General features: G+C 54.6%; 2 protein-coding genes across 3 annotated transcripts; both read right to left on the bottom strand.

The window, feature by feature from the left end:
• Window positions 1-994: 994 nt before the first annotated feature.
• On the bottom strand, window positions 995-1,666 carry GNG2 (G protein subunit gamma 2; the record flags this gene model as incomplete). Its single annotated transcript, XM_079536840.1, has 2 exons — window positions 995-1,123; window positions 1,580-1,666. 2 exons carry the CDS (start codon window positions 1,664-1,666, stop codon window positions 995-997), a joined length of 216 nt encoding a protein of 71 aa, XP_079392966.1.
• A 17,758-nt stretch (window positions 1,667-19,424) lies between these two features.
• FRMD6 (FERM domain containing 6) lies at window positions 19,425-26,857 on the bottom strand (the record flags this gene model as incomplete). 2 transcript variants are annotated; one of them, XM_079536920.1, is made up of 13 exons in its annotated part: window positions 19,425-19,709; window positions 19,802-19,893; window positions 20,711-20,842; window positions 20,933-21,256; window positions 22,476-22,650; window positions 22,732-22,800; window positions 23,081-23,146; window positions 23,930-24,085; window positions 24,851-25,037; window positions 25,571-25,647; window positions 26,075-26,217; window positions 26,297-26,387; window positions 26,759-26,857. In XM_079536920.1, the coding sequence occupies 13 exons, from the start codon at window positions 26,855-26,857 to the stop codon at window positions 19,425-19,427; spliced, it is 1,896 nt and encodes a 631-aa protein (XP_079393046.1). The 2 variants fall into 2 exon arrangements, with proteins under 2 accessions (XP_079393046.1, XP_079393047.1); XM_079536921.1 differs by having other exon boundaries at window positions 26,138-26,217.
• Window positions 26,858-27,900: the final 1,043 nt, after the last annotated feature.

The following is a 27,900-nucleotide window of genomic DNA, read 5'->3' as shown; positions in this document are numbered from 1 at the left end:
GATTTTGGGTGATGTTGGACGTGGGAATGAGCCATCACCCTGGCACAGGGCTGTGTGTAAACACAGCATCAGGCACTGCAGGAGCGGGGTGCTCTGGGCATCATCATGCTGGCACTCTCCCATCACTGGGGGGGAGTGGGCATGAGGACGGGCAGGAAGAGCCGGGCAGGGAGCAGGGAAGAGGCACAGATGTGTGGGACAAAGGAATGGACCTAAGAAAAAGAGGCCAGCACTGTTTTTGGGGTCTGCAGCTGTGTCAGGAGGCGCTGCGGGGGTCGGCTTTGCCACTGGCATCACCTCCAACATCACATCCCGCAGCATCTCCCGCCGGCCTGTGCTGTCAGACAGAACAGAAAACCCACAGCGGGCGAGCAGAGACCAAACCCCATCCATGCACTACAACCAAAAGCCGTCACAGAGCGCGAAGCAGCGAGCACAACACCATTCACCGCGGGGCGAAGCCACCAGGCACAAGACGGGAAGCGGGGAATGGGAAAGCACGAGACCGAACACTGAGTAACATCACAGCCATCTAGCTATAGATCCGGCAGCTTAAATAAAAAACTGTACTTGGAAAGGAACCAACAACATCATTCCAAGAAGGTTATGCACATCCTTAGCGGTTACTTTTGCTCAGCACCGCTCTGGTGCTTTAAATACGGAACAATCAAACGATTTTGTGAGCTGAAAAGTGACACGAATTTATTCTTTACATGAATATTCTTTTTTTTTTTTTTCTTTTTTTTTTCCTTTTTTTTTTTTTTTTCTTTCTAGGCAACTCTACAGACTTCAGATCTTTTGCCTCGCAATGCGGATCATCTTATATCCCCCAAAGGCGGCCAGATTCTTTAAACATGCACATCTCTGTAGCTTCCAGGCCTTGTATTTTACTTATTTTTGTTTAAATTCTGTGGACTAGCAGGTCGTCCCCGTTCCTAAAAACTCTACATCAGTGTTCAGGGTGGCCTGAGTGCCCGTCAGGCTCCTTGAGGCTTTACAGGATCACACAGAAGAACTTCTTCTCTCTAAAGGGGTTTTCTGAAGCCGGGACGGGGGTCAATAGGGGGTCCTCCTTGGCGTGAGCTTCGCAGTATGCCATCAGGTCTGCCGCTGCCTTGGACACCTGCAGAGAAGGAGCCATGCGTTGGGGACAGCTGGCATGGGGGACATCCTGCCTTGGGGGATGAGGCACCCTGCCTTGGGGATGGGACATCCTGCCTTGAATCACAGAATAGCAGCAGAGAATCACTGAGGTTGGAGAAGACTGCTAAGATCATCTAGTCCAACCTGACCCCTCACCACCACTCCCACTAAGCCATGTCCCTCAGCCATTCCACCATAGGGACACAACACCCCACTGTGGGGATGGAACATCCCACCCCATGGGAACTTTCTCCAGGAAATCACCTCCCATGGCTAACGAGACGACCACGGGATGGCCATGGTGCCACCGGGACAGACGTCCTCCATACCCACCACATTCTGCCACCACATCCGATGGCTCCTGCAATATCATTCTGACCAGCACCTACCCTCACGGCATCCCTCTACGTGCCCAACGAGTCCCCGGCTGCATCACCTTTATCCTGTCGATGTTGGCCTCCATCTTCAGCTGCTCCACCAGCTTGCGTGCCTGCGCTATGCTCGCGGTGTTGTTGCTGGCCATCGGCACGCCGGGCACACCGCGGTCGGGCAGCAGGCAGGAATGGGGATGGGGGCTCAACACAGAGCCTGGAATCCCTGAAATCCCAAAAGCAGTTTGGTGGGGCTGTATTTGGGGCGTGGGGGTGTTAGAGCTGGGCTGTATGAATATGGGTGTGAGGGGAGGAGATGCAGACCAGCTTTGCGTTTGGGCAAGGGCGGAAAGCCACTATCCTCCGAGGGCATCGCTGCTGGATGCATGCCCCCATTAGCCAGGCTTAGGGGATGCTGGGGCATTACAAGAAAGGCTGCAGTGCAACAGACCAGAAGGAAACAGGGCTGCATCTGCCTCCCTCAGCCACCTGCCCTCTGGACCAGTGGCTTTTGGGGTAGCAGGGGCATTTGGGGCGGCCATAGGTGTTGTGGGATGGATGTGTAGATCAGCTTTGCTCCACCCCTGTTGCCAGCTCCGGCTGTCAGATGCCAAACAGGATGCAGGAGTTTCCTACTGCTCAAGATTTCCACCCCAGATGGACAAGGGATGCTCAGGGTGGCCATGCCAGCTTCACAGTCTATACCCCATGTAACTCATATGCCCTATATACCCCATATACCTTATATAAACTATGCCATGTAATAAATATACCACATAAACACTACATCCTCTACTCTCTGGAAGCCCCAGCCAGGCATCCAGCACCACCCTCCCTCCCAGCACCCAGTGCTCGATGTGGGCAGCACTGCTTTACCAAAGCTGGGTCTCACTGGTGCTGGCTGTCCTTAGGGCAACAGCTGCTCCACTTCTGCGTTCGACACCTTTACAGAAAGAGGGAAATGGAGAGAAATTAAAAACCAACCTGCTCAGATGGCTGCAGTGATACCTTTCTTTCCGGCCCCAGGGCTCAGGGCTTCCTTCCGCCTCCCAGCAGCTCGCTGGGGACAGACCACAGTGACTCTCAGCGTGCGGTGAGACTTTGAGCACAGGAAGAGGTTTCAGGTCAGCAGGCAAATATCTGAGGGCTGCTGGCAAGCGGTGCCCTGGCTGTTTTCCAGTGGAATCAGCAGGAATTCCCTAAGCCCTCTTTGCCCTAAGGGCTCTGTACCTCTTGCAAGCAGTGGCACAGAGCTATGGGATCCATGGCACCGCATGGGGACAGAGAAGCGACCGCATGTCTGCAGTGCAGTGCGTCTGGATAATAGGATTCCTGTCTTGCAGACTGCAGGTTAATGAGTAAGGATGGTGTTTGATTTCCATGCTAATGATGTTTATGGTGTACAGGACCTGGATATTGTCTCTTTCAGGCTCTGGGCTGTGATTACAGCTCAGGCTCTGGGGTTGATTTGATGCTTGGGCACTGTGCAGAGGGGCTGTGGGCTATTCACTGCACAGCACTGCAGAATTTCTTCTCCACAAGAGCTGACAGCAGCCCAGCAGTGGTGGAGTCACCGTCCCAGAGGTGTTCCAGAGCTGTGGAGATGTGGCACTGAGGGATGTGGGCACGGTGTGATGGGCTGGGGTTGGGCTTGGGGATCTTAGAGGTCTTTTCCAACCTGAATGATGCTGTGATTCTATGTTTCGCAAAGCTGCTGGTGTCCCAAGCAAGGATGATGCTGCCTTTGAGACCCAACCCAATGCAAAATGTGCTCTCAGACAGCCCATTCTGCAGTGAAAGTCACCAATTTAAGGTATTCAAACTCAATACTCGCCACTAAAGTGCTGCTTTTTAAGCACTGAGAAGAATTCCTTTCCCCTCCCATATTAACTTGAGATTAAGCCCAAGTGACAGGGGAAGATCCCAATTTTTGGGATCTCTTCTGACTGGGGAAAGGAGAAAACATTCGAATACATCAGTCATCCTCCATTAAGCAGAGCCCCTTGGGAAACTCAGTGCTTTTTTGGAACAGAATCGTACAATCACAGAATCATTCAGGTTGGAAAAGACCTCTCAGATCATCTGGTCCAACCGCCCACCTACCACCAATGTTGCCCACTGAACCATTCACCTTGAGTGGGAGCTATTGGGAATAGGTGAACGGTTGGACTGGATGATCTTTTAGGTCTTTTCCAACCGTGGTGATTCTATGATTCTATGGTTCTGGTACTACATCTACACGTTTATTGAGCTCCTCCAGGGAAGGTGACCCAACCACCTCTCTGGAGCATAGGCATCAGTGAGCAAAACCCAGCAGTGAAATATCTGAGCCCAGAGACCTGTCACAGGCACTTTGGTATCCCTTTAAAGGGGGTTCTATTCAGCCTAATAGAATCATCTCCATAGTTCTTAGTTGTGCTAAAGGTCGACTCTAAAAACAGGCTGCTCCATTGAAAAAATGATGACTAAATATACATAGAAAGCTGTAGAAACACTACAGGCAGAAAGAAAAGAGCAGAAAACTGCATTCCCTTTCCCAACCTCCGTTTTATTGCCCAGTGCCCAGCGTGACATGGAAATCACCAAACAGCAGCTCATGGGTCAGAGGCACAACAGCAAAGTAAGAAAGAAATTAAAGGGTGAAAATGAACCTGTTTCCATGGCAACAGCTTCGTTATCACGCCGGTAGCAGATAGACACGAGGTGTGACAAGTGAGGGGCCAGCCCTGATGCCATCAGTGTGTCCATACCCAGGGTTTGGTGCCAACTGAGTTCCCATCACTGGAATGGAGGGGGCAGAGAACCCACTGCCCCCTGTCCACTGAATGGGAATTGGACCAGATGACCTTTAAATGTCCATTCCAATTCAAATGAGTCTAATTTTATGACCTTAGCCCTGCGTGGCCCCATGCTACTGCATTTCACCCCAAAAGCAGAGCCAGCATCAAGTGATGCATGTCCCATGGGGTGAGGCACAGCAGGGAGGTTCCCAATGAGTTTTGTCCTCCAAAATTGGAACATGGAGGGAGGTTCCCAATGAGTTTTCTCCTCTGAAATCAGTGCACGGGATGAAGAGCCCACTATTGGATGTGTCTGTGTGGGGAGCAATGCTCTGATCCATCCATTCATGACCACAAAAGCAGAATCTCCTACATAGAGTATACATGGAGGTAGTGGTGCAGGACAGCAGTGCATCCCATCCCTGGCAGCTCAGGAAAGGCTCCTCCAAAGCAGAGCACAGGGTTGCATGCAGATGTGAACCAGACATAGGGCAGACCATCCCCAAGCATTTTGGAAGCCCTGCTCAAGAGCCTTCCCTTTCACCTTTGGATGGCACACAGAAGTGAGAATCTCAGGTTGTTTTCTCGCACGTGCCCTAACGGTTGAAAAGAGAAGGCAAACTGAAAGCAACCTCAACTTCCTTTTATTCTCTTTTATGTTTTTCTTTTTTGTATTGTTTTCTTAAGAAATGATGAGGGTGAAGGGACGTTTCCCAGAGCAGGAGAGAGCCCCAGGAGCTGCCAGGAAAAGGAAATGCACTGTGTCTGGGGGGGAAAAAAACCCAGCACAGCATAAATCATGGAACCATAGAACCAGAGAATGGCTTGGGTTGGAAGGAACCCTGAAGACCATCCAGTTCCCACCTCTGCAAGCAGCTGTTGGCCTCTATCCTTTATATATGGGGGTAAAGAGAGCCCAAAAGAGGTAAGGAACGCTCTCTGCTGCTGGCATTTTATTTTTATGCTTGTGTTTTATTGTTATGCAGCTGGCCTGAGAAAAGAACACGCAGCTTCGGAAACTCCCTAAAAACATCCAACGCTGCACGGAAAAAACAGCAGTGCCCCAGCTGCAAAGCAACAGCTTCTCCTGGCCTTGCCCCAAGGTGACACGTGCGTCCCATCAGCGGACATCTTCACAGGGTCACACTACTGGATTTCTCCCCCCTGGGTCCCTCACAGACTTGGGGGAGTGATGGTTGAGCCTGAGCCTTGCATCACCCACCCATCTCAGCTGAGCAGCCTCTTATTTTTCCATCAGCAGAGGGGTGGCAGCAGGGACAGGAGGTGATTGTCCCCCTCTGCTCTGCTCTTGTGAGGCCCCAGCTGCAGTGCTGTGTGCAGGTCTGGAGCCCCCAGTACAGGAAAGGCAGGGAGCTGTTGGAGAGGGTCCAGAGGAGCCACAAAGATGAGCAGGGGGCTGCAGCACCTCCACTACAAAGACAGGCTGAGGGAGCTGGGCTTGTTCAGCATGGAGAAAAGCAGGCTGCGGGGTGACCTCAGTGCAGCCTGCAGTACCTAAAGGGAGCCTGCAGACAGGAGGGGAGTCAGCTCTTGGAAAGGGGAGATGACAGCAGGACAAGGGGAAATGGTTTGGAGTGGAGGGAGGGCAGCTGGAGGTTGGATGTGAGGGGGAAGTTGTGTGCTGTGAGAGTGGTGAGGTGCTGGAACAGCTGCCCAGAGAGGCTGTGATGCCCCGTCCATCCCTGGAGGTGTTGAAGGCCAGGTTGGATGGGGCCCTGGGCAGCCTGGGCTGCTGTGAAATGGGGAGGTTGGTGGCCCTGCATGGCACAGGGGGGTTGGAGCTTCGTGATCCTTGAGGTCCCTTCCAACCTGGGCTGTTCTGTGATTTTATGATTTTATTTTAGGGGAGATTTAGACTGGACATAAGGAAAAAGTTGCTTGCAATAAGGGTGGTGAGGCACTGGCACGGGTTGCCCTGAGAGATGGTCAGGCTGGATGGGGCTCTGAGCACCGATGCAGCTGTGGGTGTCCCTGCTCATTGCAGAGGAATGGGACCAGATGGTCTTTAAGGGTCCCTTCCAACCCAGACCACTCTATGAGCCTCTTTCCCCTGACAAAAGGTTCTGTTTTACTCCAGCATTATCCAGTGCGTCCCACAGCCTGGCCACTGCCTGACCCATGGGTTCCTGGCCTGTCTGGTCTTCTTTGGGAACAGGAGACATCAGAACCCCTCATTTCATTTCTACTATGGGGAGACCACTAGAAAACTCATTAGAGTAGGCATCACATCATTGAGTTCTTGGTTCTTTCACTTCTTGACGCCATCACCAAAAGAATTCAAGTTGACCTTAAAATAAATTCAGCTTGCTCAGAAATCCCAGCTTCCAACCCCTTGTGTCTTTCAAGTATTTCCCATCATCAAGACACGGGTGTTAACAGGAGGTGCAAAACGAGGCTTGGAATGAGGACCTGGGGTGCCATGACACAAACTCATGCCTTTTTCCATCTCCTTTTTGCCCAGAGAAGCCCAGCTGTGCCGTGGGAGCCTTGCTGCTGTCTCCGATGACTTCACCCAAATCAAACCTTTATTGGAATTTTATTTTAAGTAACAACCACACAGAACCTAATAAACCCTTCCAGCCACTGGGAATTGCCCCAAGGGTTGCATCAGCACAGAAACAACCCCATTAACCATCCCTTCAGCTTCAGACCCCTCCGGAATTACCTTAGACTGCTTTAATTAGGTATCCACGCTATGAAAGAATTAATTAATTAGTGATAAGCACCTGAACCACATTACTCATAAGGAACTATTTCAAGCTTCAAATACATCAAACAGGTCACAGTCTATCCTGCATGGTGGAGCAAAGCCCCAGTGCTGCTGAGCACTGATCCTCCCCCATCCCTGCTCCCTCAGTATCAAGGCAGGAGGATGGAGGTGGTTTTCCCTTTTTCCTTTCCTTCTCTCTTTTATTTTCTTATTCCTTTCCTTTCTTTTCTCTCTCTTTTTCACAATTTCTTTTCTTTTTCCCATTTTCCTTCCTTTTTTGTCTTTTTTAACTCCTATCTTCTCTCTCCTCTTTTCTTCCCCCCTTCTCTCTCCTCTTTTCTTCCTCCCTTGTCTTTCACCTCTCTTTTTTTTTTAAGCATCCCCAGCACTGCAAGCAGATGCCTTTGAGCTGAGCACCCCTTGGAGGTAGCTGAGATTTGCTACGTTTGGTGTATGAGCTGCGGGGTAAATCTCTCTATGGCTGACCTGCAAATGCAAGATAGCTGCTAAAGAGCTTGCTGATGGCCGGATCCTAAGCAGCAAGAAGAGGATCGTGGTGGAACGTGGGTGATTTTAGCAGGTTTCCAATTGAAGGGGGAAGAAAGGAAAACAGGTAAAATGGGTCCCCATGCTTTTATGATCTGTGATGCTGAACGATGATTGATTGCATTACAACCCAAGGAGCACACGGAGCAGTTTCCCATGGACAAGTGGTGCTGCAAATGGGGTCAGCGGGGCTGATGAGCCAGAAGCAGGCAGCTGCTGCTGCTGCTGCTCCTCGTCTGACCCACATTGCCTCCGTTCCACAGCACTTCTGCTGCTGGGATCTGCTTGCTGCAGCCTCGAGGCGAAAGCAGAAAGTGATTACAGGGCAGCCTGCACACCTGGGTCCCTTCTGATGCAAGCAGGGGGCTCAGCTGGAGCAGGAGCTCCTGGGGCAAAGGTTTTGGGTCTCAGCTCATCCATCAGCCCAGAGACGCAGCATCTCGATTTTCCCACAGAGCCCCACTCCCTGCCCCAGCCTGCTTTCCCCTTGAAATGCACACAGAGCATTTTCTCCTTTGTTGATACCCGGTTTTTCTCACAGTCTTATTGACAATAATCTGCCGGAAACGCCGAGCCGCCACCGCCGCGTTCCTGCCACGCTTCCTGCTGAGTCAATGCACTGCATGTGACACCAAACATCGTTCTTGCTGCGTCGTGAAGTGACACATACTTAGCAAGCACTGTTATTGCGCAGACAGAAGAAGAAAACCACCCAGGAGCAACTTGCTGGGGCGGTGGTTTCGCAATTGCAATACAAAGCGTTGTAAAAAAGTAAAGGAAAAATGCAAAGGCAAAGAATATATGTGAAACTCTGAGTAAAGCAGTGCAAGGTGGCACTTCCTACACAGCTCGCCCTTTCATCTGTCACCCCTCCGTCACTTCCCTCCATCATCTATTCATACCTCCATCCTTCCCTCCATCATTCACTTATCTATCATCCATCCATTCATCCATCCATCATCCCTTCATCCCTCCATTTGTCCATCATCCATCTCTTCATCCATCCATCCACCCCTCTTTCCATCCCTCTACTCTTCCTCCATCCATCCATCCATCCATCCATCCATCCATCCATTCCACTATCCCTCGATCCCTCCATCTCTCCACCCACCCATCCATCCTTCCATCTCTCCATCCACCCATCCATCCCTCCATCCATCCATCCATCCACCCACCCATCCATCCATCCCTCCATTCCTCCATCCATCCATCCCTCCATCCCTCCATCCACCCATTCCACTATCCCTCTATCCCTTCCTCCATCCCTCCATCCCTCCATCCATCCCTCCATCCATCCCTCCATCCATCCCTCCATCCATCCCTCCATCCACCCATCCATCCCTCCATCCATCCCTCCCTCCATCCATCCATCCATCCATCCATCCATCCATCCATCCATCCATCCATCCATCCCTCCATCCCTCCCTCCCTCCCTCCCTCCCTCCATCCATCCATCCATCCATCCATCCATCCATCCATCCATCCATCCATCCATCCATCCATCCCTCTCTTTCTCCCTCCTCCACTCCCTCCTTCCATCCATCCTTCCATCCCACGCTGCAGTGGGGATGAAGACGCATGACAAATGCATGGCCGGATGGGACCCACAGCTCTCACCCTGGCCGTGCTGCACACCCCACATGCCTCAGTTATTCCACCCATGCCCACCCCCCTCTCCTCAGCCACTCAGAACAACCTGCAGCCAGTGCATTTCATCTTTCCCTGCCCACTGGCTCCTCAGCATCCGTCTTGCTGCTGCTCCCTGTATCGCTGCCAGCCTGAGCTGCAGAAATCACTGAAGCCAGCTGCTCTTTTGGAAGCTGGGCTTCAGCTACGTGTAGGATGAAGGAGCAGCATCCCTTCCAAGCCAGACTAAGTGTTTGATGGGAGACATTGATGGGAGCATTTACACAGGGCTCAGATACAGGCTCAAAACCCATCAGCATGTCCCTCATTTGCTGTCTGTGCCTCCTGGGGGTGGCTGCGTTCCCCCTCCGGCATCAGCCAGGAAGCAGCAGACATGGATCCAGCCCCTGGTGAGGATGCCAGGCTGAGCAGCAATTATATTAAATCAGCTGATAAATAATGCAACGTATTTTGATGGTACCAGCACTCTGAGCACTGCACAAACACCATCACAGCATTAAAAATACAATGGATGGAGCACAGACAGGCCAGCATTAAATAATTGAACATAAAGCCCTTTGGAAATGCTGTCCTTGGGGCAGGCTGGGACACAGGTCCTGAGGCCACCAGCTCTTCATAGGTCCTACCCAGGCCATGGGCTCACACAGGACCCTGCCAATGTTCAAGCCTTCCCAGCAAGAGAAGAGCTCCTCCAGGTGCAGACGCAACCCTAGAGCTGATGGGAAGAGCTCTGAGTATTTTTGACAGGTTGTGGAGGGCTGCTGGCCCCAGAGGACCCCAAACAAGGGGGGAGGAGCCCCCAGAGCTGTGTGGAGAAGACTTGGACAGGTTTCCCTTGCCACAAAAGGAAAGTGGCTGTTGGCATGATCCTGGAACTCGCGGTGGATGGACCAGAAAAGTCCAGCCTAAATCACCGAATCATAGAAACACTGAATATTCTGCACTGGAGAGGACATTTTTGAGGTCCATTCCAAACCAATCCAGTTTATGATTCCATGAAAATGAAGGGGCAGATCCTTGGGCAGCTCTTCCCATGGCCACCTGCTCTTGGGCCAACGCATCCCAACCTGGCAGAAGCCAAAATCTCAATTGGAGTTCCTTGCCATAGCACAGCATCCCAGCACCGCCATCATTTACCCTTTGGCCTGACATCCATTTACAGAACAGCCCATTCCTCTCATAGAACCATTCAGGTTGGAAAAGACCCCCGAGATCTCCAAACTCAAGCTCAAGCCACCCCACCACGTATCTCAGTGCCACGTCTCCGTGTTTCTTGTGGACGGTGACCTCTGAGGTGTTGCATCCCCCCACTCTCCCCATCCGGCTCCAGTCAGAACGGGTCAAAGCCAAGAGCCAGGCAGGGAGGAGCACTGGGAGCCAGTGTTAACCATAAAACAAGGCACAACGTGCCAGCAGAGCATCCTGTAGAGTTGAAGCCTCCAGCTCAGAAATATGACAGCGAGGTGGGTTTTGCACGGCCAGTGGGACCCCAGGAGGGAGCACGGACATCCCAAAGTGTGTGGAGCCAACGAGTGGGTGCAGTCACAGCAACACCCAGCACAGCTCTGTGTGAGAGATGCTGTCCATAGGTGGTGAGAGGCTCCATGAGATAAGAAGGAAGAGCAGGGAGTGTAATGAGTTGCGCTCCAAGCAGCTACAGAGGGAACTTGTTCACCTGATGAGCTTTGTGCAGCTCCTGGTGCATTTAAGACATGCTTCAGGACTCCCCAAAGCTGCTCAAAGGCAATTCCCAAGATAACACCCTTGGACAGATACCACTACCCAGCTCAAAATCCAGGGACAGAGAATTTCTCCCATTGCTTTGTGCCTGGGGGGGCTCACATGTGCTGCTGCTTCTCCAAGAGGACGCAGGAAGGTTTGGAAACAGCGATGCAGTGATCCCAGAGTGTAGGAAAGCACCCAGACCCTACAGTGCCATGGGGTATAGGCACCCACCTGCAGCACCCTATCCTGCACCTCGCTTCCCTCCTTCTTGCTGCACCTAATTCCCTACAAAACCACCAAAAAATGTGGCTGAACGTCTCACTTCTGACAGAGAGTGGCCTAAGAAGCACAATTCTCCAACACTGCCATGGAACACCCCGCCTTGGGGCCCTATGTCTATGGGTTGGGGCATGGGACATTGGTTGGGGCATGGGACATGAGTTGGGACATGGGATGGGACATGGGATGTGAGTTGGGACGTGGGATGTGAGTTGGGACACGGGATATTGGTTGGGATATGGGACATAGGACATTGGCTAAAACATGGACATGGGTTGGGACATGGGTTATTGGTTGGGATATGGGACATGGGTTGGGACATGGGATATTGGTTGGGACATGGATTGAGACATTGGACACAAGATATTGGTTGGAACATGGGTCATTGGCTGAAACACGGGACATGGTTTGGGACATGGGATATTGGTTGGGACATGGGACATGGGTTGAGACATGGGGAATGATGCAACTGCAGAATCTGTCCCTATTCCCATCACTGAAGAAGCACAGCTTTCCCAACACAGCAGCACTGACACGACAGCACTGACAAGCCCTATAATTAGTGCCATGAATCCATCCAGGCACTGTCAGCGTGTTCCCCAACGTGCCAGCCGGGGAAGCGCCTGCACCAAGGAGCTGATCCCATTCTTCAGCTCCAGGCTCCCTCCCAGCACAACTCCCTCGAGCAGAACTGCTTGTGGCTCATATCCCTGCAAGGCTTCCACCCTCAGCTCTGTTGTGGTGGAATTTTGCAGCCCCAGGAGGGAGGATGCTGCAGCAGGAGCGGTGCAGGGCAGCGCGCTGGGGTGAGGCAGCAGCACAGCGGGGTCTGCCAGGAGCTGCAGTGGGAACATCCTGTGCTGTGATGGGTTTTATTTTTCCCATCTCATGGCATTCATTGCTCAGGATGCTTAATGAGCTCCAAAGGCATGGGGAAGCTGAGTTACAGCCTTCTCACAGACCCAGGCAGAGCAGCTCCCAGGGAGCATTACAGAAGGCACGGAGCTAACTTTCCTTCCCATGCAAGGAGGGCGCTAAGCCTGTTAAATCAAGACAGCAGCTCAGCTCAAGGAGTTGATCCACTGAGCACAACGTGTGTTGCATCAAACTGTGCACAGACACCACAGTGCTGCTCCTGTTCCCGGGTGAAGCACACCCAGACCTGCATCAGTGCCCCCAAGCACAGTGCTGGGGGTGGAGAAGTCCTTTCACGGTGCCCTTTAAATGCACTGTGGTTGCCACTCCCTGCATCTCACCCAGCTGCTGCTGCCCAAGAGCTGTCAGCGCTGTTACCAACAAGCTGCAAGGTGGGGAGGTGTAAGGTTTGGTACGATGCCATTTCAGGAGATTTTTTTGGTTATTATTTTTTCTCTACTCGCTATGTGGGAAAAAAAAAATGATTTTGGCTGCACGAAATGGAGGAGATGCATTATTTCAGACCTCATCCTTCACATGTGTAGCAAGGACACTCCGCATTGCATCCCATGGCATCCCATAGAATCCCATGGCATCCCATGGTCCGGGATGCAGCACCCCGCTGCCTTCCCAGCCATCCCCCCCCTCGCTGCCACCCAGAGGGATAAAACAGCCAGGAAAGAGGCTGAGAAGCAAGAAAATTAACCCCACACCCTGGTTCCTTTGCTTGCCTCTCCCACTCATGCGTGCCATGAGCGCTCGCTCTGATCCCACTCCAGGCACAAGGAGACGTCCCGCTGAGCACTGACACAACTCATGCCAAAAACGATGCTTTTCCCACGGCCGTCCCCTGATTTCTAACCCCAAAATGGAAATGGGGAGGCCCAGATATGACCCCTCCCGGGAACCAGTGTGGGATTGGGCCCTACAGCCCTCCAGCAGCGCCGGTGGGGCCAAGCGGCGTTTGTAGGGCCGCGGGTTGGGTGCCGCCTCTCCAGTCCCAATTGCTATGGAAACTGCGTGCGCGGCGATGCCTTCCCTCCTCCCATGACTCACGGGTTTTCAAAGGGAGAAGTGATGCCTCGGCCGCCACCGTTTTGAGGCCAAAGCAGCAAAATCCAGGCGGGTGCATCAGTGGGGCCGGGCGGGAAAGGCAGCGCCGTGCCGTGCCAAGTTGGAGACGTTGCCGAGCACTGAGCTCCAGCATCGGGTGGTGGAGGTGTTGGCTGGGTTGGGGATTGGCAACAATCCTCATCATTGGGTTTCTCCGGCAGCGCTACCCGCATTGCTCTGGGATGCTGTGCCCTGACCCCAAGGAGCACGATGCCAGCCCCTGGGGCTGGGATTCAGACGGAGAGGAGATCGCCGTGCTTGTGTCACAGGTGGCATAAGGCTGCATGCTGCTGGTAGGCGAGCAAGGGGATGGAAATGGCAAGAAAAGCCCCAAAATGGGTGGGAAGGGAACAATCTGACCCCATAGCCCGTGGCATGGGGTGGGAAAACAACGCCCGGAGCGCCTCTGAGCATCCTCCTGGAGAAAGACTTCACCCCGGGGTTTTCCTGGCAATAATTAATTGAGTCATATTTCAATCCAGCCAGCGGCCATATGGCAGAAAAGAGGATTAGCATCGCAGCCTCCAGCTGCATGGAGGGAAATCCAGTTAGGAGGAAAAATCCCCCTGCCTGGGTCCAGCCTGGTGCCAAGGGGACATGCCCCGACCCCGGGCGGTGCGATGGGGATTTGGGGTCTGTCCAGTGGGAAACAAACAGTAGGGCAAAGCCACAAGCACTGCACACAAGGCTACGACGACGGGGCACAACGCTGCCCTATGCTCCCACCCCCATTACCACTGGGGCAGCACACCCTGAGTTTATCAGAGACTCATAAGTGGGGAGCTGAGATTCAAGTTTTTCCTTCGTTAGAAATCCATTTTCCTGCAAGAAGATTCAAGTTTGGGGCTGGATTCCTCTCCCTCTGGCACAGGGGACCTCGGACCATTTTTATGATTCTATTCTATGACTCCCCAGTCCCTGGGCACAGCAGGGAGCTGCCTGGGCACACGGTGCCTTTGCCATGGTTACTTTTCCTGCGACCTTGCACGATCTGTGCTGCTTCCTGCTGCATGGCCACAGCGGGGAAAATCCGAACTCCCATTGAAATCCCAGCCATTGAGAGAATGGGGGTGGTGGGGTGGGGCAGCAGGTGGGGATGGGGCACCCCAAATACCCCCTCCTTAAGCCGTGCCGGGGGCAGATCCATCCCAGCCAGAGGGATTTGGGGCAGGGAAAGCCCTTTGCAGGGGGTGGGAGAGGGAGAAAAAAAAATAAAAAGGAGAACACTACGTCTTATTCATCCCGAGAAAAAGCCGTTCATGTGATGGCAAATCAGTTGATTAAGTGAGGATCAGCCCCCGTAGAGCTTTGCTGGGGGCTGAGCGCTGGGGCAGCACCAGCCCTGCAGCACCCATCCGTGTGGGGGCTACGGGCTGTGCGGGGTGCCGGGGTCCCCGCGGGGCATCCAACGCGAGCAATGACGGGGTGATGCAAGCCGGGGTCGGGGTGGGAGGATCGCCTTTTGGGGGACAATAAGCAGGGAGCGGTTTGGGCCCCGAAGGATGGCGCTGCCATGGGATCGCCCAGATGTGCGCGCTCCGTGCGCGCCCGCTGCCCCCCAGCCCCGCTCCCGTTGCCCCCCGGCTCTCCCCGTACCTGCGGGCGGTGCTGCCCCGGCTCTCCCCGCGGGGCGGCGGCGGTCGGACGGACGGACGGATGGAGGGATGGATGGAGGGATGGATGGAGAAGGGATGCGGGCTGGAGGCAGAGGGGCGGTCAGCAGCAGCCCGGAGCGGCGAGTCCCCACCCAGCTTTGTCTGCGCTCATCCCTCTGCCTACAGGAAGCGGCTCGGCCCCGACTTCCTCCTCCTCCTCCTCCTCCTCCCTCTGCTGCTGCTCTCCCTCCTGTCCCCTCCCCTTCTCCTCACCCCGAGCCCCCTCTCTTCCGCGATCCCCGTTTTCTGCAGCCCCGCTGCGCTCTGGGCTGCCCTTCCCCTCCTCCTGCCCCATTTCCCTCCCCCTGCCCCACACCGACCCCACCACCCGCTATGCGCCCACCCCGCTTCCTGCAGCCCCGTCACACAGCGGCATCCTTCCCCCAAAGCAGCCCTGCAGCCCATCCCACCCTCCTGTACCCCCATAACACCCCCTGCATCCCCTCACCCCCTTCTTCCCATCACACTCCTGCACCTTATCACACCCCCACACCACACCTTATCACACCCCATCCCCACCATCGCTCCGCTCCGAAACCACACCACATCCTGCACCCCATCACCCCCCAAGCCTTCCCTCTATTGCCCCCACATCTCCCAGGATCCCCTATTTCCCCCCTCCTAGGGGTCCTCTGCCCTCCTGAGCCCTTTCCAACCTCCAGCCCCTACTTGTGCCTCCAGCAATTCCTCATTTTACATACATTATTGTTAAATCTTTAAGCCCCGACGCCCAGATTTTAGGATTAGGATCTTTTTAGGATATGGGGAGCTGGTTAGCTTCTTTATAAGATCATGCATTTCCTCCATCTGGACCCCAAAATGACCTCCAACACCCCGGATGTGGGTTCACCTCAGGTGCCTCGGGTTGAATTTTGGGATGCACTGGATGAGCCCTCTTGTCAAACCCATAACCCCTGTTATTAAACCCCAAACCCCCTTTATCACACCCATAACAGGGTTGCAGGCTGCACATGGTCTCCCCATGCACATTTCCTGGAAGGAGAGGCGATGAGCCGCAAGAAAATGGGCTTCATTTGCACAGCAATGCCCAACGGCTGATGGCTGAGGTTGGCAGCCACTGGGAGAGGCTGGGGCTGCCCCCAGCAGCACCCAAGGGTGCCCCCAGCACGAGACCCCAGAGAGAAGCACCCAAGCAGCAAAACTAAAATAGCACTGCCACAGCATTTTCACCTTCTTAAACTGCATTTTTTTGTGCTTGGCTTCCCACTTAGTCCAAATGGTTCACATTCCAAGCGCTTCTTAGATGGGAATTATTATTATCATTATTATTTGACTTGAAATCAGCTTTTCCCAATGGCTGATCCGTGGCTGTGACCAGTTCCACGTCGACTCTCTCGCTTGGGTTTGATGCAGAGATTGTCAGCCCTCCTGCCAGGGAGGTGGCGTTTGCACGTCGTCGAGCTGCAGATCTCAAATCCTCAGCCAGCCAAGGCTGCCAGAACGATGACAGGAGATGCCAAGTCTGGAATGGAGGCAACTGGAGATGGAATGTGAGCTTCTCTGTGACAGCTAGAACTTGTGAAAGTGTCAAACTGGCAGCTGGGACATGAGAGCATCCCAAAGAGAGCGCTGGTGTGAGGCTGCATGGGGTGGAAATGGGAAGAGCCCTCTCCATGGGGTTAGGAAGGAGCAATAGGGACAAGCTGTCAGATGCCATAGAATCACAGCATGACCTGGGTTGCACAGGAGCACAGTGCTCATCCAGCTCCAACCCCCTGCTGTGTGCAGGTCACCAACCAGCAGCCCAGGCTGCCCAGAGCCACATCCAGCCTGGCCTTGGATGCCTGCAGGGATGGGGCATCCACAGCCTCCTTGGGCAAGCTGTGCCATGTCAGCAGTGCAGCCCTACCATTGCTTGCTGCTTCATGCTCACCCCTTCTGCATACTGCAATTAACTGTGAGAATCCCACACCAGCAGAAGGTGGCAGTCAGCAACTGAGAGCCCACCACGCTGCCCTCCTCTGGGCACACTCCCGCCAATGATTCTTTTGGAGAAAATGGGGGTTTCTGATAACATGCCACAATTTTTGGAGCCTGCTGTGAATAGGTGCAGCCTGTGCAATGGCAGCCTCCTGCCATGGAATGTCCTCATTTTCATCTTCATCACCTTCATCTCTTCGTCCTCATTATCCTCCATCGTAACTTCATACCTTCATCATCTTAGAATCATGTCACAGACTCATAGAACTGGGTTGGAAGGGACCTCAAAGATCACTTAGTTCCAACCTGGGTGCTCAGCCCACTGCTGCTCCAGATACCCCACGTCCCCTCCCCATGCACACCCCCTTCCAGCAGAGGACAAGGAAAGGCTGGTTCACGGAATGAACACCCACTGCTCCCCAGGGTTGGAAACAATCTCAGGCAGTGGGATGGCACCTGTGACAATCTCAAAGCAATGGGACACAGCCAGCACAGTGCGAGATGGACACCTTGTATGAGCCAGAGCAGAGAACGGCCGTGCTCATCGCACTGGTGGCTGCTGTCCTCGAGGCCCTACGTGGGATGGGGACAGGGATTCGGCCCAGCTGCCACCCAGAGGTGCCACAGGATGGCAGCAAATGCCACCGCTTGGGTCAGGGCTGGGGATGGGGACAGGGCTGGGGACACCAAACCTGCCTGTCCCAAAGCAGCCATGCTGGAGCAGAGCACGACAGATGTGGGCCACTCACAGCATCCCTCCACGTCCCATCGCTTCTTTATGAGCCAGAGCTCCTCCGACCTCCACGAGGCACAGCGATGCAAACAGCAGCCACTTTATTGTCATTTCTGGCCGTGCCACCCAAGGCACACAGCGAAGGTCACTGTGACAAAACCACATCGCCCTGGGGTTCCCTATGCTTTCAGCTGTCATTTTTGGCCTCTGATTTTGTAACACAGCCGCTTGCTCTCACGCTGTCCCAATGGGAGGATCCTTTCACAGAAAGGACTGCTCAGTTTGCACAGACACACAGCTCCTTATTGCTGAAGGACCAGCGGTACCAAAGGCCACCAACGCCCGTCCCAGGCACGTGCAGCAGCATGAACAGCATCTCTGTATCCCACAGCCTGGCTTTGGGGCTGGGGAATCTGCCAGCATCACAGAGCACTGCTGAGCAATGATTTATGCACTTCTGCCCTCGCAGAGGCTGGCTATGAGTGCGGGGCACCTTCCTGCCCACTCCACATCCCAAACTGGGATGAGGGGTCAGAGCCATCCCACCGCCCAGGAGGCTTTGGGGTGCTTCAGGAGGAACCCCAAAACAAGAGCAGGAGATTCCCTTGGATCACAGAGCCACAGAATGGCTTTGGGTTGGAAGTGGACCTCATCCCACTGCACACAGCAGCTCTGCTCTGCTTTATTTGGGCACCGATCCCCCCCTCCCTCCCCAGCGTTCCTTAGAAAAATAAGATGGTGCTTATTTATAAAACAATATATATATTTATATATATTTATATATATAAGAAAACTTTCCAGTTTAAAAAAAAAAAAAGAAAAAAAAAAAAAAGAAAAAGGTGGTATATCAAAATACGGTAAAACTTTGGCCGTCGATCGCTAAACTCTGATTAAAAATCTCAATTAAGAAGGCATTGTGCTGTGATCATTGCATCGCACCCTCCTGTACTGACTGTTACACCTCGGCTGCCTCCTGGGCACTCATCACCACTGAGCAGAACTCCTGGATCCATAAAGGCTGAAGGATGCACGGAAAGCTCTGCGGGCAGAGCTGCGCTCCCAATGCGGTTGCATACGTGCTCTCCTCAGTGGGAAGGTCCATTTTCTCCCCTTGGTGCTTTGGAATACAAATGATTGTCTGTATGCTTGGCTGGAGAGAGGCGTATATCCTTTCTACAAAGGTATTTTGGAGCAGGAATACAACGAAGATGGGTCTGTAAGATCCAGACATATATAAACATACAGACTTTGATATATTTATATATGTGGCTTCTATGTATCGGGAAGCATTATTGTGACACTATTACAGATGACGTTCTCCACTCTCCTTTGCCTTTTTGGGGGCCATTTTTGGTTTCTGGGTTTGTTTTTGTACAACAAAGCTCCACGAAGCCCCCGAGCAGCACTGCTCAGAGCCGGGCTCCAGCGTTGCTCCCCCATGCACAGACATCCCTGGTGCTTATTGCTTGATTCTCGCTTCCCATACTGGCCTTTGGGGTATTTACATCTCTTTGGCTTGACTTGGACGCAGCAGTCTGGCATTTTCTTCCCAGCAGACAGTGGCAGCGCTAAGGACAGGGGTCGGGTATGGGGAGAATCCCCATCTTTGCCACTGGGAAACCACGGGTTGGCTTCGGCCGGATGAGCTCCTCATGCTTCCCCGAGGTGAAACAAGACGATTCATGCACACACATCGACTTCCAGAGGCAGAAGGACGCTGAGGGACCCATCCCCATCCCCCTGAGCTCGGCCGTCCCCATGGCAGGGAGGGTCGGGGTTGGCCACAGTGGGGCTCGGCGGGGCCCGGACCCCCCTGAGCAGCAGCCGGTGCCGTCCCCACCGCCCTCAGACGACAAACTCAGGGACTTCATCGTGGGTGAGGTCCAGTGAGAAGTATTTGCTGGTCCGTTTGGCGGGGAAGCCCTCCTGGATGTTGAGGCACTGCCGGGCCAGGCAGCCGTTGCAATAAAGGCCGTCGTCGCCGAGGCCGTGGCCGCAGCCAAAGGTGAAGCTCTGCGCCGTGTCCTGGCACAGGTCTGCCAGCTGCAGGAAGTCCTTCTGGTAGAGCCGGATGTCGTCCAGGCTCAGGCTGTGCCGATCCGTCGACGTTTTGGGTTTCCTGCACGCCGTCTGCGTGAGGGAAAGGCGGTCAGGGGTGTGGGGGGGCTGCAAAACGCCATCAGGAAGGGGGACGGGGGGTGAGGAGCGCTGGTGGCACCCACCTGGGGTAAGGAGTCGGTGCTCTGCCCACGGAGCTTCACCACCGTCTCTGAGGAGCTGGAGGTGGAGGAGCTGAGCTCCTTTACGATCAGCCCTGTGTGGAAACACAGAATCACTCAGGTGGGAAAAGACCTCTGAGATCCCCAACCCCAACCCGCTGCCCCTCACCGTGCCCACCGCCCACATCCCTCGGTGCCACATCTCTACGGCTCTGGAACATCTCCAGGGATGGTGACCCCACCTCTGCTGGGCAGCTGTGCCCCATCAGCTTGGATATTCAACAGAGGGAGAGGAGGGCACTCAAAAATGACATCCAAATCTAAAATTATTCCCAATGGCTCCATCTATGCTACCTTTGTCCCCTTGTGTCCCCAGATGGCTCCCACCATCCCTGCTTGTTGACCTTTATTGGCCAACCATGCCTTCTTGCAGGGGTTTCCCGCACAGATTTGTGCTTCACTTCCATAAGCATCACCCAAAAAAGTGAATCTCCCCCTGAAGAAAACCTCCACCTTTCTCAAGATTTTTACAGTTCTACCAGGCTGAATACGCCTCATCTCCACCTGCAGCCATGGGACAGATTTTCCCTGCATCCCAAAGGAATGCTCATGCTAATGTTGGTCTGCCCAGCACTGCATCTCACAGGATGGAGGAGGAGATGCAGGAGAAGAGGTGAAGGGGAGGGTCAGGTTGGATGTCAGGAAAAGGCTGCACCAGAGCGAGGTGGGCATGGAACAGGTTCCCAAAAAACACTGAGCTTGCCAGAGTTCAAGAAGCATTTGGACAACGCTCTCAGTCTGATTTTTGGGTGGTCCTGGTGTGGAGCCTGGAGCAGGGCTCCGTGACTCTTAGGGATCCCTTCAACTCAGGATTATTGTGTGATTCCCCTATTCTATGGAGCGTGGCATTACCTGAGTGCCCGTTGAACTTGCGTGAGAGCAGCATGTCCTCGGTGATGTACACACACATGTCGGGGCTCACGTCCAGCGCCAGCTCACCCGCTCTCTCCAGCTCCCGCGGGTCATCCACCAGCATCTCAATCTCTGTGCCAGGAAGGATGGGGACGGTCACCTCCCCTCCTCCCTCCCACCAAGCCCACCGGCACCCGACTTGCACACCCTGCAGTCTCTCACCGTCATCCTGCAGATCCTCCTCCAGCCGCTCCTTGCCACCGCTCTCCACCCCGGAGGTGTGGGAGCTGCCGTGGCTGGTCATGGAGCTGCAGGTCTTCAGCTTGCGGTGAACGCCGGCGTCCTCGGGTCCCACGTCGCGGGGTTTGGGGTCAGCCTCGATGCCCGAGGTGTGGGAGCTGCTGTGGCTGGCAGTGGAGTGCCGGGACAGGCGCTTGTGCCGGATGCTGCCGGCGCTGCTCCCGCTGGCACGCGAGCGCTTCTCCAGCTGATCCATGTCCAGGTCCAGAGTGTCGCTGATGTACGACTCGCGGTACTGCTTCTTCTCTGTCAGGATGGACACACAAAGCACACGTGGCACCCAGGCACCCCCCGGTACCGTGGGACAACGATCCAAACCCAGCTGGGTGGCACGTTGGGAGCTGGCCCTGCTTGATGGCATTTGGAGACCGCTGGGGGTGGGTGAGGAGCTTTGGGCCTGCGGGGATCTGTGCTGTGTCCTTCCTTCAGTGGAGGAAGGAGAGAAGGAGGAGGAGGAGAAAGAAGGAGAGATGAAGGAAGAAGAGAAAGAAGTAGAGGAGGAGGAAGAGGAGGAAGAATAAAAGGAGGAACTGGAGGAAGAGGAGGAAGAAGACAAGGTAGAGAAGGAGGAGGAAGAAGAAAAAGAAGAGGAAGAGGAAGAGGGAGAGGGAGAGGGAGAGGGAGAGGGAGAGGGAGAGGGAGAGGGAGAGGGAGAGGGAGAGGGAGAGGGAGAGGGAGAGGGAGAGGGAGAGGGAGAGGGAGAGGGAGAGGGAGAGGGAGAGGGAGAGGGAGAGGGAGAGGGAGAGGGAGAGGAAGAGGAAGAGGAAGAGGAAGAGGGAGGGAAAGGGAAAGGGAAAGGGAAAGGGAAAGGGAAAGGGAAAGGGAAAGGGAAAGGGAAAGGGAAAGGGAAAGGGAAAGGGAAAGGGAAAGGGAAAGGGAAAGGGAAAGGGAAAGGGAAAGGGAAAGGGAAAGGGGGAGGGGGAGGGGGAGGGGGAGGGGGAGGGGGAGGGCAGAAATAGGAGGAATTGGGAAAAAAGGTAGAAGATAAGGAAGAGGAAGAGAAGAAGGAGTGAGAGAAAGAAAAGGAAGGGAAGTAAGAGGAAAAGAAGAAAGGAGAGAAAGGAGGAGGAAGAGGAAGAAGAGGAACAGGAGGAAGAAGGAAAAGAAGAGGAATAGGAAGAATTGGAAGAAAAGGAGGAAGAAGACAAGGAGAAGGAGGAGGTAAAGACAAAGATAAAAAGGAGGAGAAAGAAGAAAAAGAAGAGGAAGAGAAGGAGGAGGACCAGCTTCTGTTTGTGCAAGGGCTTTCTGAGCTTGGGGAAGGGACAAGAGGGCTGGGAACACTGCAGTGAAGCACTGAGAGCCTCAGGGACCACAGCAGGGCATGCAACCATTTCCAGGGGTCTGCAGGCATCCACCACAGCCAGGGGAGCATTTCTGATCGGACAGAATCAGAACAGGACCATCACGGGAACCCGCGGGGCAGCTCCACATCCACACACAGGCAGGAACGTTGGGCACCTACCCTCGTTCTCCTCCAGCCTGCGGACCTGCCGCAGCACGGGCTGCAGGTTCATGTACAGCCGGTGGCTGCTGCTCAGCAGCTGCAGGAGGTGGCGGGAGCGCAGCGGGCAGCCCGTGTAGTAGATGAGCTTCCTGGCCGAGGGCAGCCCGTCTGGAAGGATCTCAAACTTCTTGCCCTGTGCAGGAGATGGGGAAGCTCAGTCCCTTCGGAGCACCGCGCCACAAACCAGCGCTGCTGTGCGCGGCTCCGCACTCACCACAAACACCAGTTTGCCCACGTTGGTCCAGGGGAAGTCATAGAGCAGCTGCTTCTCCTCGTCCAGGTTCTGTAAGCAGATAGAGGGTGGTGAGGCACTGGCACAGGTTGCCCAAGGAGGCTGTGGATGCCCCATCCCTGCAGGCGTTCAAGGCCAGGCTGGATGTGGCTCTGGGCAGCCTGGGCTGCTGGTTGGCGACCTGCTCACAGCAGGAGGTTGGAGCTGGATGAGCACTGTGCTCCTGTGCAACCCAGGCCATGCTGTGATTGTATGATTTGATGATAAAGGTGGATGAGGGTGGCAGTGGGGGCATCCTGCAGGGATGGAGCTGGGAGCAGGAGCTGCGTACCTGGAAGATCTGAATGCCCCGCGTCGTCAGCCCCAGTGTCAGCGATGCATCCACCTCCCTCTTGTCCTGAGGGGAAATATGAGATGCTTTTAAATTTGTACCATAAAGTGCAAATGAGGGAAGGTTTAGGTTGGATGTCAGGGGGAAGTTGTGTGCTGTGAGAGTGGTGAGGTGCTGGAACAGCTGCCCAGAGAGGCTGTGATGCCCCGTCCATCCCTGGAGGTGTTGAAGGCCAGGTTGGATGGGGCCCTGGGCAGCCTGGGCTGCTGTGAAATGGGGAGGTTGGTGGCCCTGCATGGCACAAGGGGGTTGGAGCTTCGTGATCCTTGAGGTCCCTTCCAACCCAGGCCACTCTGTGATTCTATGATAAAGTGGATAAATCTGCCCCCAAAACCCAGCTGTCCCTTCTGGTTACCCCATCCCCTGCTGCAGCAGATGTTGCATGCTGGGCTTGCACAATGATTGATGCACACACACTGCAGGTTGCATCCTCAGCTGGTCCCACCTCACCTCCCCAAAATGCCCATACCTAAAGAGGAAACTCTGAAGGACCTTTAAGAGGTGATGGCTTTAAGTCATGCCAGGGGAGGTTCAGGCTGGATATTAGGAATCATTTCTGCTTTGAAAGAGCAGTGCTGCAGTGGCACAGCTGCCTATGGTGTGGTGGGGTCACTGTCCATGGAGGTGATCCAGAGCCATGGATTTGTACTGAGAGATACAATCAGTGGGCTGGGGAGGGCTGGGGTTGGGCTTGGGGATGAATAAAAGGCTGGATGGGGCCGTGGGCAGCATGGTGGGGGGCAACCAGCCCACGGCAGGGTTAGGGCTGAGCAGCAGCCCCACTCCCACCTTGTACAGCCTGTAGTAGTGCACGGCCACGTCGTCCAGCCGCACGGCCTCCTTGATGTACTTAAGGTGGGCTTCGGAGGCCGTCAGGGCAAACTGATCCTTGTGCATGTTGGGGATGTGCTTCAGGATGTAGTCCCGGCCCCTCTTTGCCACCACCTGGTTGAAGGAGATGAGAAGATCATCCATGGCAATGACAAATCGGAGCAGAGCCTTCTGCTGCAGAGATTTGCAGGGCTCAGTCCTTGTGATGCTCAACTTCTGGTGGCAAAAACCCCATCAGCAGCACAGAACTAGCCATTCCTACACACCAGGCTTCCCACAGGGCAGGGGTACAGCCCTGCGGCCATCGTGAGCACAAACAAAACAGCAAAGCAGGCAGATCTGGGGCAAAGCCAAGGAATATTCATCATAAATCAAAGCAGGCAGCAGCACCTACAGCTTTTATTCATTTTCCCATCCCGTCAGCCTGGGCTGCGGGACGCCCTGGGGAAGGCTCAGCTTTTTGGTGTTGGAGCATTGCAAGTGCTGCCCATCACTGCATCTCCTTAAGTCATGGATGTACCGGTCAGCTAACAACTGGGCTTGTCTGGGGGATGGGCTGTGCACAGGGACACCAGGGCTGCACAGACTGCAGGGGACACGTAGGGACGGCCGAGTGACACCACAGTGCCAGCTGGCACTCAGAGCAGCCCTGCAGTGAACACCCCCATAGCAAACACAGGGAAATCCCCATCAGCGGTGCTGATGCTACTGCCCAACCCCAACCCACGCCTACAGCTATTTGCAGCCCCACAGTTGTCACTGGTTATTAATAACCACAAAGTGTGGACACAGCAGCATCACCCCTTCTGCTGCAAGCAGAGTGCAGAGAGCAGTAGGAGACGCCTCGAGCCCCACAGCCTCACGGCGCTCAGCACTTACCCAGGCAGGAAAATAGGCTTCAGGCTCAAAGTACTTCCCATAGTGCTTGTTGCGCTTGAAATCTCCCAGATCAGCTTGCAGGGCGAAGGCAGTGAGCAGGAAATAGGCTTCCTCTCGCAGCACACACTGCGAGTGCAGCACTTGCTTGCGCAGGTGCCAGTAGTAGTAGTACCGTGCTGTGCGGTCACTGCAGGGATGAGAAATTTGGGGATGCTGGAGGAGATCCCAGCAGCTGTGCGGTTTGCAGCCAGGACCCACAAAACCCCTACAAAACTCTACAACCCTACAGAAGCATCCCCACGTGGCCAGCGTGTCCCCAGCACGTCCCAGAGGGGGGCAGACCTGACAATGGTTTTCTGATAGCTCCCTCCTGGCTTTGGGCATGTGAGTGATAAACTCCTAAATCTGATGTCCCCAACCCCCAAAATCACAGGATCATGGAACCGTTCAGGTTGGAAAAGACCAATCCCAGCCCATCCTCAGCATGCCACTGACCTCGTCCCTCAGTGCCACAATGTCTTTGTTATGGGATAGGAGGAGGGTCCCTGCTGGTTTCTGTGTTCATGGGGAGGGGTCACTTGGCACACAGAGGGACAGAGACAGTACAACTGAGCTAACAGAAAGGGGTGAGCACTGGGGGCCTGAACACTCCCGAAAGATGTGCCATTTCCCACTTCTTTTGCAGAAATCTGGTTTTCTGGCAGTGCCACGGCCTCACACCTGATCAGCCGGCCGTTCTCCACGTAGTACTGCACTCGGAAGTGGATGATCATGGGGGGGCCAAACTGGTCGATCCCCTGGAACACAGAACACATTCAGGGTCTCTGAGGACATCCTGGTGTCACGCTGTGACCGCCAGTCCCCGCAAGGCACCGGGCTCCAGTGCTGCCCTCAGCGCAAGGGCTGGTCTTGGCAATTCCCCTCCCCATCACCGCCTCTCATTTTCCCCCCAAATCTGCCTCATGTCAACAAACAAAGGAGATTTGGAGTTATAAAACGTAAAGGCTGGGTTTGAAAACCCCATCGGGTCGGCAGCCACATTCCCCATCCCTCCACCGTCCCATTCCATCCCATCCCTTCACCCATTGGGAAACAAGGGAGGAATAGGACTCCACACCACACGTCCCCACGTGGCGTGGGGTGCTTCCTTCACCCCCCACACCACCCAAAGGGGCTCTCAGCACCATGCCCACCCCCAGCCCGCGGCTGCGCAGGGACAGTGACCTGCGCCGGGGACAGAGGTGGCCTTAGTGCCGTCATCTCTCCATGCAACACCTCACCGCTGACCTTGCTGGCCTCCTTCTTCCACTCCTTGGGGCAGTACTTGTAGAGTTTCTGGGCCAGGTCCATGTAGACGTGCTCATTGTCTGGGGGGCAGTTGGGCAGGGTGAGCATCGCGACGCGTCCCCATTGTCACCGGGGCCATGGGGTGAGCCCCACACTTACTCTGGATGACGCTGAGCCCAAAGAGGTGGCAGTCCTTCAGCCTCAGGAGGTCACACACCTGCACGAGGAGCTCGTGGCATAGGATCTTCACCTGTGGAAAGCACACGTGTGCCCTGGGTGCAAACCGTGGATGGCAGCACCCACCCCCGCCGTGTCCCCAGGCGCTGTCACCAGCTGGGATCCGGATCTTGGTTTCCCATGGGGACCAAAGGTGAGTCCCCGTTAGCAAGCCAAAGTGGGCAGAAAATGGAATATTGGGGAGCACCAAATTAAAGAAAGAAGCCAAGTGTGGGAATTTTGTGCTCGGTGCCCACGGTTCAAGAAGCTGGAGAGCATGGAGTGCTGATGCAGAGGGATGTGCCATGTGGGTTTCTCCAGCAAGGAGAGGGCGACGGGCTCAACATCGAAAGCAGAAGCCAAAGGAGAGCTTGGAAAAGAGCACCCCAGGGCCCACAGGCTTACGTTGATGATGATGTTGAGGGAGTCGTCGTTGGGGAGGAAGATGCACACGCTGCGGCGGTCCTGCATGACTCGGTTGTTGTGGAAGGGCAGCTTGTTCATCGTGGGCAGCACGGCCGGGCTGGGCTGGGGGCAGTGGGCACCTCACCGGCAGGACGGGGCGGCCTCGGTCCCCACGGGCGCCATCCCTGTGGGATAGGGGTGCTCAGCCCCACGCCAGGCCCCATCACGCCAGACCCCATCCCACAGCCCCACTCGTGGCCCTCGCACCACCCGTGACACTGCTGGCTTTCCCTTGGGCAGCGTGGGATTGCAGCTCAGCCCCCAAAGCCTGAAGCAGCGGTTTTATCCTCTCGGCTCTATTTCAGAAAAACCTCAGAAATGCCTTTCCTGGCATCGTAGAATAATAACCAAAAAAAGTCTCTATGCTGGGAACACAGCAGGCTCCTCTCTGCCATCTCCGGCCGCAGGACCCGCACCCCTTCCGGAGCATCCCTGTCTCACAGAAAGCCAGCAAGCACTGGGTGAGGAGCCAGGGCACTGCCACCCCTCACAGCCCGGATCCCAGGGCAAACACTCCTGGAGTGCTCTTTATGCCATCTCTATCCAAAAGGACACAAATGCACGTGTGAAATAACGAGCGCGGATCTTTAGAATCAAAGCAAATCCTCTTCTTTTCTGAGGACGCCACGGTGCCTCTCTCTTCACCAAATAATAGCTTTGGTCTACATGACAACATGTTTGGTTTCCAAAACCATTTCACTCTTATATTTCTACAGCAGAGAAAGAAGTGCCCCGAGGCGAGATGATGTTAGGTAGCTACTGGGGGTTAGCAGGAGTTGGGAAATCCAGAGGGTTTGCACCACCAAGGAGTTGTGCAGCCTTGGATCATGGCTGTGCCTTGTGTACGTGCATCACAGCCGTGCCTGCGCTGTAAATGTGCACTGCATGCATGCACTGTGACCATGCAGCATGGTTTTTTGCCTTGCATCCATGCTCTGTGGTCACACATTGTGGTCACGCGCTGCATGATGCCCTGCATCCACGCGACGTGGCTGCGCACTGCCTTGCATCTGCACACCGTGACCATGCCCAGACATGATCAATCCTGACTGGGAGCGAGCAGCACAGTGGCCAGGCTCGTT

The sequence above is a fragment of the Tetrao urogallus genome (genome assembly GCF_951394365.1).
Source record: "Tetrao urogallus genome assembly, chromosome: 6".
Lineage (NCBI taxonomy): Eukaryota > Metazoa > Chordata > Aves > Galliformes > Phasianidae > Tetrao > Tetrao urogallus.
Note: the sequence above shows the minus strand (reverse complement) of the source record. Positions and strands in the feature narration are given on the sequence as shown.